Raw genomic sequence first — 9,961 nt, forward strand, 5'->3', positions numbered from 1 at the left:
TGTGAGCTAATAAATAAATTAATTAAATAGCAATATGTGGTTAGTTCTAAGAAAAGCTCATTATTTGTTAGATGCTAATTGGTTTGATGTTTGTAGTTAGCTCTATATTCGTATTAAATATTTTTATTAAATCCAAGATCTAGGTTTTTCCATGTTATCAGAGATCCTTGGATCACCCTTTAAAATCTCTCTAAGCACTCTAGAGACTATAACTATGACACCCTGACCTATTGTACAGACATAATTCATAGTTTTCAAAAACAATATAAAACCTTTTTACCCATTTAAACCCATTTATTTATGAGTTTCCATTCACTAACAGGTCAAAGTAAATACATACTAAAAGGTATTTTCCTTGTTTTCCTCCCTATGGCAATCAAATGCTTGGCATTACTGCCCTACAAGCTAGTAAATATGGAATGACTTATCTTGTAACATAGTACGTAGTATATGTGCTATACTATGTATTTTCAGATAGCTTTAATGTGATAAACCTCAGAAAATGGTCGAGTGGTGTGATTCAGCTGGGACTGAGAGATTATTATACATTATTGCTCAACATAGCATGACCAAATACTCATGCTGTCAGAGTGGAACAAAGGTGAAAAAAAGAGTGTTGCAATGATCCTCCGAAGCAACGAACAGATCCGCCACACAGAGTTACTGTAAATGCCAAACAATTCCAGAACAAAAAGAGGATCCAAGAGCTTTCTTTTAAGGTATTGTGTACATATATACATATATATATATAATTAATCTTACAGATTTCCTGAGAATAATTACTCACACAAGTAATCTTTTTTTTTAATGTTTTTTATGTCTCTGATGTCTTATTCAAATACGGTCGACATTACAAAAGATTTTTTTAGCTTTACAGTAGATTTTAAACTTTTAAACTACATTTTGTCTTAATAGACAACAACTAAATATTAGATATTCTGTTCATTATATCAGTTTCTTGTTTGCTGGATATTTATATATGTCTAAAGCGATTGTTAACAATTGCTATATATTTATTTTTTAGTAGGTATATAGCATATTTAAGCTGTTATTGTTGATGCTACTTACTTATTTATCTTGTGTAATGCCTTTTTTACTGTATTTTGAAGTTTCCTGGAGCTACACAGTTGATTCCAATGGAAAATGCCAGGAAATCCCTTGATGTGTTCTCAACTTCCCTTTCAAAGTAACTGTTATTGTATTATGATTGTCTGCTTATATGCTAATTGTTGTTCTATTAATCCAACATTAAAGTTCCTTCCTTATATTTGTATCTGTTTGTTTGTTTGTGTGTGTGTGTGTGTGTGTGTGTGTGTGTGTGTGTGTGTCACATCCACAGATGCATATCAGCCTGTGGTTCTATGACACAGCAGCTCTTACCACGTTGGCCTCAGCACTCCAGACCCTTCAGGGTCATCAACTCTGACCGCTCTATTAAGAAAGGCATCATGGCAAATGACCTGAGGGACCTAAAGAACAAGGTGAGGACAAGAATTAGAAGGATTAGAGATACATTAAGAAATACATTCAGGACGTCCCTGTTTCTGCAAACTACTAAATATTAAGTGCATTTGACCATTGACACACTTGAAAATATTTATCAATGGTACTGGAGCTTGATATATAAAAGTCAAATTAAGATACTTTTATATTTAACACTATAATGTCTAATTTTATGTCTAATAACTATTAACAGTCAAATGTCTAATTTTTGTTGAATTAAACTATGCTGGATCACATAATGTTTCTTCAATTACAACTGGTATTCACTTTGACTCTTAGTAGCAGTTAAAATAAATGATTATATGTGATAACTCAAAAGTTGGAGGGTTAGTGCCACGGTGAGCCGGCCTAAGAACTAGAGCACTTACTCTAAAGATCCTTGAATGCTTTTTCTCTTCTAGGTGATTGATATATTCCACATGCATTGCATGAGGGCTTTAGTGTTGGATGAGGATGGAACTGGAGTGGATACGGAGGACTTTTTTCAAACCTTAAAAGACAACACTGTCCTAATGGTCTTAGGGGAAGGACAGAAGTGGGCTCCACAGCAGGTCAGTGTTTTCATTACAGTACAGATGCATCATTAAAATTAACGTAATGCATTTTCATCATGGACTGTGTTCATTTTATTAGCTTTCTAGTGCTCACACCATTGATATTAAATTCTATACTCCTTAGCATAGCTCCCACTTACTGCCACACAACATATTGCCTAGTATATAGCTTAATTAGGGACGCAAGTTTATGTTCAGCTGTTATTAATATGAACTTTGATAGCACCTCCTGGTGGATCCTTCTAACTGCACAGACTGAGTTTAGATCTTGAGCAACAGACATCTGAGAGTCATGTCTATTCTCAGCTTATTGACCTATTTCTTATGAAAATAGCAACATGTCAGCCAGTGAGTTGAAGGTGAAAAAGGTGAAGGAGGTTTGAAATGTTGTGATAAGTCGGTTGGACAGAGATAAAAGACTTAAAATCTCAGATAATGTTACATGATCTTAAATGAATTGTTGATCAAAATTAATTTAGATATCAACACGTTCATAAAGGACACGTTCTCTCTTTTTTTTTCCTTTTTCAGAAACACCTTCCGGATCAGAAGAAAGTAGGAAGGGTGAGTGTGAACAATCAAATGAACCTCCTTAAAGCATATCTGATGTCAAGTTTTTTTATTATCATTTCTCTCCTACATTGCGTCTCTAGGAGTACAAAACATACAGCCTCTTTCAAAAGCCTACAGTTGTTAGATTACTTGCTCTGTCTTGTCTTCTAAGAAACATTTTTAAAGGTCACGGTACCTTGTAAGCAGTCAATCCGGAACGCTCTACATAGGCAGCATCAGTCAGGTGACCTTTACATGTTCCTAGGCAACCAACCTGTGCTCTTCAGGATTAGACCTAGGCTTTCACATCAAACTTCAGGCAGGGCATGGATATAACACTGTATGCTAAATGTTTGATTCTACACCAGCTCAAAAGTGAAAATCAATAGCAGTGCATTTGAACAAACCACTACAAAATACAACAGAAAAAACTATAATAATGCAGTATATATATGCAGTATAGATATATTGGTGTAGAATGTTGTACTTGTTTGTATATATATATATATATATATATATATATATATATATATATATATATATATATATATATATATATATATATATATATATATATATATATATATATATATATATATATATATATATATATATATATATATATATATATATATATATATACTGTATAAACAAAGTCCATCCAAGCGAAGCATACATTTAATGATTCATAAGAATTTGTCATTCTAAGAATATTTAAGAGAGACCTACATTTTGGAAGAATTTCTAATATTAATACTGTTAATAATAATAATATTTCTAATAATAAAACTGAACCAACTTCCTTTATAATACTGTTTCTCTTTTATAGCACTTTCATGCTATAAAAGTGCAAAAATGTGAAAAATAATGGTCATTTTTAGAAGAGGCATCACGCTGAAAGAAAAGCAAACTCACAGCAGGAAGGGCACATCTTTCGCTGGCCATTCGTGAGATATTGTTACTGTCTCTTGTAAATAAAAGATAAATGTATTATCTATTCTGGCCTAATGATATTTAATAAATTATTTTATTTTTTTATTTTTTAATAACTTATTTTACATTATAATAATAATAATAATGTAAACAATTTATTAACTTTTGTTAGTAGTAATATCACAAAAGGACATTCTAAGTACAGAAGAAACATTATTATATAAATCAAAACAGTAAAAGAAACCAAAAAATGGAATTAGAAAAAACAATAAATGCTAGGGAAAATAACCAAGACCTAACAAAGTACAATCAAATTCAAGTGCTTAGCAAACAAAATGAGAGAAACAAGGAATCGATAAACTACAAACTGACTACAAAACAAAAAAAAAACCAACATACCAAATGTCAACATATAAATCCACAGAACAGGAAATATACTTTTATTGCATGCTTCAGTTCCTTCACGTCTATCCTGAACATTACTTCCACCTCCCTTCATATATCCTTCTTCCAAAATTTTGGACTCAAATGCCAAATAGCATAATTTAACTTAAATCTTCTTGTTTTCCCCCTGCTCTCTCTCTCTCTCTCTCTCTCTCTCTCTCTCTCTTTTTCATGTCATTACTACACAGAAACAATCAACCAAGAGCTATCCTGGATGTGGCTGGAAAAAAACAAGGAAAGATGTTGCCAAACTGACTTTTGATCTTTACAAAAATCACCCGCAGGACTTTATTGGCTGCCTGAACGTGCAGGCGACACTGTATGGAATGTATTCTGTGTCGTACGACTTGCAGTGCTACAAGGCGAAAAGAATGCTACGGTAAGTGTGTTCGTCCATGTGTGTCATTAGAAGCTCTGAATAACATCAGATGATGGAGGAAACCATGAATCCCAAGTTTTAGCAATGCTCTTGTACCCTGCTTTAGGATTCGTTTCGAAGTTGAGACATATTTGCTAACAAGCAGATTTGGTGAAGACCAGTTTGTGTGCCACCATAAAAACATATACTTATTCAACGGACATTCAAATGCACACAAAGTGCGTGTATAAACAGTAGACAGATAATAAATGATCTTTGACAAAGGTAATATACTAAACTATATTATAGAAAGTAAACACAAAACGCTTTTGTCTCACTGATCTTCTTTTTCTTTCTGTTAAAAGGGAAGCTCTAAGATGGACTCTCTTCACTATGCAGACTACTGGCCATGTTTTAGTAGGAACCTCGTGTTATATTCAGCATCTCATCGATGAGGATGAGAAGACAGATGCACATCTGATATCTCCTGCATGCATCATCAAGGAGTTACATCATTAAACCACGGCTAGGGCAAACTGACAAGAGTGCACCGCTTGTTGATTTAATGCTTTATAAAATGTGTATTTAAATGAGTTATTATTAACGTCTATGTAAACAGCTAAATATGCAGTTAACAATGTTTGCAAAAAAAAAATGTTTAACGTTATTTATCCTCACAAAAATTGTAAACGCGGCTCTTCCATGTGAGAGGTTACACCACTCTTGAATTTTCAATTACACAAACACGTCTAGGGGGACGCAAGGTTACATGTGGTTTGCCACTGAAAGGAAGAACAGCTGTCCTTCCTGTCTCCCTTAGGCATCTTACAGTACGGATATTGCAGTTTATTGCTCTGGCCACATCTGAGTCAGCGGGCCTCTTTAATGTCTATGGTTTGATGTATAAAAAGTGTGAAAATATTGACTAAATTATCTTTAAAATACATTATTCTGAAAAGGGACCATTCTGTCTTTCCTTTTGATTACATGTTACAGATAGACAGAGAGATGGATAGATGGATAGATAGATGGATAGATGGATAGATGGATAGATAGATAGATAGATAGATAGATAGATAGATAGATAGATAGATAGATAGATAGATAGATAGATAGATAGATAGATAGATAGATAGATAGATAGATAGATAGATAGATAGATAGATAGATAGATAGATACTTATTTTTTAATAAAGTATTATTTTACAATGTCAACATTGTCAACATCACTGTTGTATTATCACATATTTCCACAAGAGGGCAAACAGGGATAACAGTTCTTTGTTTGTGGATAAAAAGGGACACAGCAACGGCTGTGAAAAGAAAAATCTTGCCGGAAGAAAGTGGAAAAAAAAAATATATATATATATATATATATATATATATATATATATATATATATATATATATATATATATATATATATATATATATATATATATATATATATATATATATATATATATATATAAGAAGAATAAAATAAATTAAAATTCAATTAAAATCAATGGACAGTAAGGAAGTGTGAGGGATCACACCAGGTTTTAGAATTGTAAGGGCTCACACCAGCACAAACAAAGTTTAAAGGGGAAAAAATACTTTTAATAAAGAGCCAAAAATATATATTAACACACAAAATTCCCAAATCAATAAGCAGGCCTTATAAAACAAAAATAACAAAAATACAGAGAACAGAAAACTACTAGCAACTCAAAGACGACACCAACTCCCACCCCACCCCAAAAATGACAGAGCACTTATATACAAACGGACTAATCCATTAGAAACAAGGAGGAAACACAGAAATCAATATTTTAAATGCTTGCATAAATCTAACAACAACAAATCATTTCATAACAAATAGTTGCTTAGATAAATCATAAACGGAGAAAGAAATATAGCAAAAGGGAAAAAAATAAGATTAACAAATTCAAAACAGTTGACCACATCAGCGCTCCCCTACAAGTTCCCAGCTGGATGGAACAAGCCGGCGGAACTAAAAAGAGCAGCCGTGGTGGCGGGTCGCCTTTAAACTGCCGGACCTCACAAAGGAACAGCCGGTACCTCTGCCACTCTCCACACCACCAGCGACATGGTAACTTAACTCAAAGAAATATATATTAAACTAAATAAACACAGTAAACCAACTTGTGTGCACCCAAACGGTTAACTGCTTTAAAATAAATAAACTAACAAACTGTGTACTGAGTCTTATTTCAAATAATAATAATGAACCATTTAAACAAAATAAATAAATATAGATTAGTGTATTGGTGTATTGTGTATTTCTCACCGATCGTTTAATGTGCGGCCACCACATGGGCCGTCACATACTCCCCCCTTCAGGAATGTCACTGGCACAGCGGAAAGGTAATCTGCGGTGAGGTTCTCTTTGCCAGGGACATGTCTTATAAAGAATCTGAAGGGTTGAATTGCCAGGTACCAGCGAGTAATTCTACTGTTGGTGTCTTTCATCTTTTGAAGCCACTGTAATGCCTTGTGATCCGTTTCCAGAACAAACTCTGTACCTAAAAGGTAGTACTTTAACGAATCCAGAGCCCACTTCACGGCTAAGCATTCCTTTTCCACAATAGAGTACCGGACTTCTCTAGGGAAGAGTTTACGGCTGAGAAAGCAATAGGGGCGTCGGGCATCAGGACCACCTTGTAACAACACTGCTCCCAGACCTCGATCTGAAGCGCCAGTCTGTAAGACAAAGGGCTGCTGGAAGTCAGGTTATGCAATACAGCGTCCTTACTCAGGGCTGTTCTAAGATCCTGGAAGGCGGTCTCAGTCTCTGCCACCCACTGGAGCTGATTGGGACTCCTAGAGCCCACCATATCAGTCAATGTTGCTGCTCTACTAGAGAAATTAGGGATGAATCGATGGTAGAATCCAGCCATACCTAAGAATGATCTTAACTCTTTGCGAGTTCGTGGCTTTGGACATTCTTTAATGGCACGTACCTTTTCCACTTGGGGCCTGATGACTCCCTTGCCAATAACAAACCCCAGATACTTCGCTTTCAGCCTTCGCTATAGCACACTTCTGAGGGTTAACAGTCAGACCCGCTACCTTGAGACGTTTTAGGACTTGCTCAATGTGCTGAATATGGGTCTCCCATGTCTGGCTGTAAATCACAATGTCATCCAAGTAAGCGGCTGTAAAGTCCAACCTCTTAGTACAGTATCCATGAGTCTTTGGAAACTGGCAGGTGCCCCATGCAGTCCGAATGCCAAGACCTTAAAATGGAATAAGCCCCAGGAGTTTTAAAGGCAGTCAGTTCTCTGGATTGCAAGGTTAAAGGAATTTGCCAATAGCCCTTAGACAGATCAATGGTGGTAAGAAACTTGGAAGTACCCAATCGGTCTGTGAGATCACCAATTCGGGAGTCGGGTAGGCATCAAACTTGGTGACTGAATTGAGGTAACGAAAGTCAATACAGAATCTTATACCACCATCCTTCTTAGGAACCAGAACCACCGGATGACACCACTCACTGTTAGAGGGCTCTATAACTCCCAGCTTCATCATCAGATCCACTTCCTGTTTCAGTGTGTCTTGCAGGCGTTCAGGAATCCTGTAACTCATTCTTCGTGGTACAGCATCAGGTTTCAAAACAATGTTATGCTCAATCAAGGTAGTGTATCCAGGATATTCTGAAAAGACTTCTGTGGAACAGATGTCCCTCACCTCCTGTTGTTGTTGTGGGGACAAGTGACTCAAGTCCAGGGACCCGCCTTCCAGAGCATGTTGAGGTAAGAACTGCTCAGATTCCTCTTCCTCCTGCACCCGCCTAATCATCAGGCTCTGGACAGAATCATCTGGGCGAGGAAACCACTGCTTAAGCAAGTTGACATGCAGACGCTCGTGACTGAACGATCTTTATCAGGTAAGGCAACTTCATAAGTAGTGTGACCCAATCTTCTTTTGACCTCATATGGCCCTTGCCACTTTACCAACAGTTTATTTTCACAACTGGGTAACATCACCAGAACCTTCTGACCAGGTTCAAACTGTCGATCACGAGCAGACTTGTCATACCAAGTTTTCTGACGCTTTTGGGCTTCTGCCAAGTGAGATTGAGCCAAGGCTGACATCTTCTGTAGACGTTTTCTCATTTCAATCACATAAGCCACTACATTCTTTGGTTCACCTCGCTGAGGCTCTTCTTCCCATGTTTCTCTAAGTAAAGAGAGGGGCCCTCTTACCTCATGGCCATATAACAATTCAAATGGGGAGAATCCGGTAGAGGATTGGGGCACTTCTCTGTACGCAAACATCAGGTAAGGCAGCCATCGATCCCAGTCAGTCCCAGCATCACATACAAACTTTCGAATCATTTGTTTTAAAGTTTGATTGAATCTCTCAGTAAGTCCATCTGTTTGAGGGTGGAAAGGAGTGGTTCTCAGACTTTTAATGCCCAGCAGTTGGTATGTTTCTTTCAGCAACTTTGACATAAAGTTAGTTCCTGGTCAGTTAAGATTTCTCTTGGAAACCAACTCGAGAAAACAACTGCAACAAGCAAGTTGCCACATATTTTGCCTTGATGGACCTTAAAGGAACACCTCTGGGTACCTGGTAGCATAATCAGTCACCACCAGCATGAAGCGATTACCTGAACGGCTTCTCTCCAAAGGCCCAACAATATCCATTCCCAGTCTTTCAAAGGAGTGCCTATGAGTGGAAGTGGTTGAAGAGGAACATGTTTCGGTTTGTAAGGAGAAACTTTCTGACATTCCGGACAGGTCTTGCAATGCTGAGTAACATCTGAATTCAAACCAGGCCAGAAGAAGTATTTTTCGATCCGGGCAATGGTTTTCCGTCTCCCAGGTGGCCAGCCCAGGGGATCGAATGACCCAGAGTCAGAATCACTTCACGGACACATTGTGGTACCACCAATTGTGTCTCTTGCCCCAGCTGATGGTATAGTATACCCTGTCGAAAAACAAATCTCTCCTTAGCAAAAGAGTTCACAACATTTTCTTGCTTGGCTCTTTCCAGATACAAGACAAGACTAGCATCCTCCTGTTGTAACTGTCTGATGTTGGTAGGCAGCTGGAACTCTGGAGCAAAGTCTGACAAAGTCTCTCGATCTTGCAGAAGCTTGATACTGGATTTTCTCAATTCTCTTCTGACGCCGTGACTTCTTGGGTTTAACAATATTAACAGACTCCACATCCTCATTGAAAAATGGCAGGGTACTCAACAGTTCTCCTTCCTCCTTCGCTTTGCTTGTGCTCGAGTTGTCACCAAATTGCAGGCGGAAGCCGGCGGCAACAAGTTCAACAGGACTGGCAGATCAAGACCCAGCACTACCGGGTAGGGTAGGTGGTCCACGACTCCTACATCCATCAAATACGTCTGTCCTCTCACTTTTAAATAAATCACAGCAGTAGGTAGTAGTTTCTCATCTCCATGTACACAGCGCACAGCCTTTCTTGGTGAGTGGTGGATAAGTGCGGAGGGAATGTATTTTCGATGTACTAGAGTTTGCTCACTTCCTGTATCAATCAAAGCATCCATCTCCTTTCCATTCACCACCACAGTAGTCCTTGGTGTTGCTCCTCCAACTGCCTTTGGTATATACCTGTCACTCCTGGGCACAGAACACAGG

At 37.4% G+C, this 9,961-nt stretch overlaps 1 protein-coding gene across 1 annotated transcript; it reads left to right on the top strand.

Annotated features, from left to right (window-relative positions):
* The first annotated feature begins 1,049 nt into the window (after nucleotides 1-1,049).
* On the top strand, nucleotides 1,050-5,306 carry LOC122346490 (cell death activator CIDE-3-like). The gene is made up of 6 exons (XM_043241136.1): nucleotides 1,050-1,186; nucleotides 1,340-1,481; nucleotides 1,905-2,054; nucleotides 2,589-2,621; nucleotides 4,175-4,365; nucleotides 4,710-5,306. Exons 1-6 carry the CDS (start codon nucleotides 1,137-1,139, stop codon nucleotides 4,861-4,863), a joined length of 720 nt encoding a protein of 239 aa, XP_043097071.1. The 5' UTR covers nucleotides 1,050-1,136; the 3' UTR covers nucleotides 4,864-5,306.
* Nucleotides 5,307-9,961: the final 4,655 nt, after the last annotated feature.

This window comes from Puntigrus tetrazona, chromosome 6 (genome assembly GCF_018831695.1).
Source record: "Puntigrus tetrazona isolate hp1 chromosome 6, ASM1883169v1, whole genome shotgun sequence".
NCBI classification, from domain to species: Eukaryota; Metazoa; Chordata; class Actinopteri; order Cypriniformes; family Cyprinidae; genus Puntigrus; species Puntigrus tetrazona.

Excerpts from the sequence above, each read along its gene's own strand:
- LOC122346490 (XM_043241136.1), top strand. The coding sequence starts at position 1,137 with ATGGAAAATGCCAGGAAATCCCTTGATGTGTTCTCAACTTCCCTTTCA. Across the intron at positions 1,482-1,904 it reads TGAGGGACCTAAAGAACAAG|GTGATTGATATATTCCACAT; the intron begins GTGAGGACAAGA and ends TTTCTCTTCTAG. Across the intron at positions 2,622-4,174 it reads ATCAGAAGAAAGTAGGAAGG|AAACAATCAACCAAGAGCTA; the intron begins GTGAGTGTGAAC and ends ATTACTACACAG.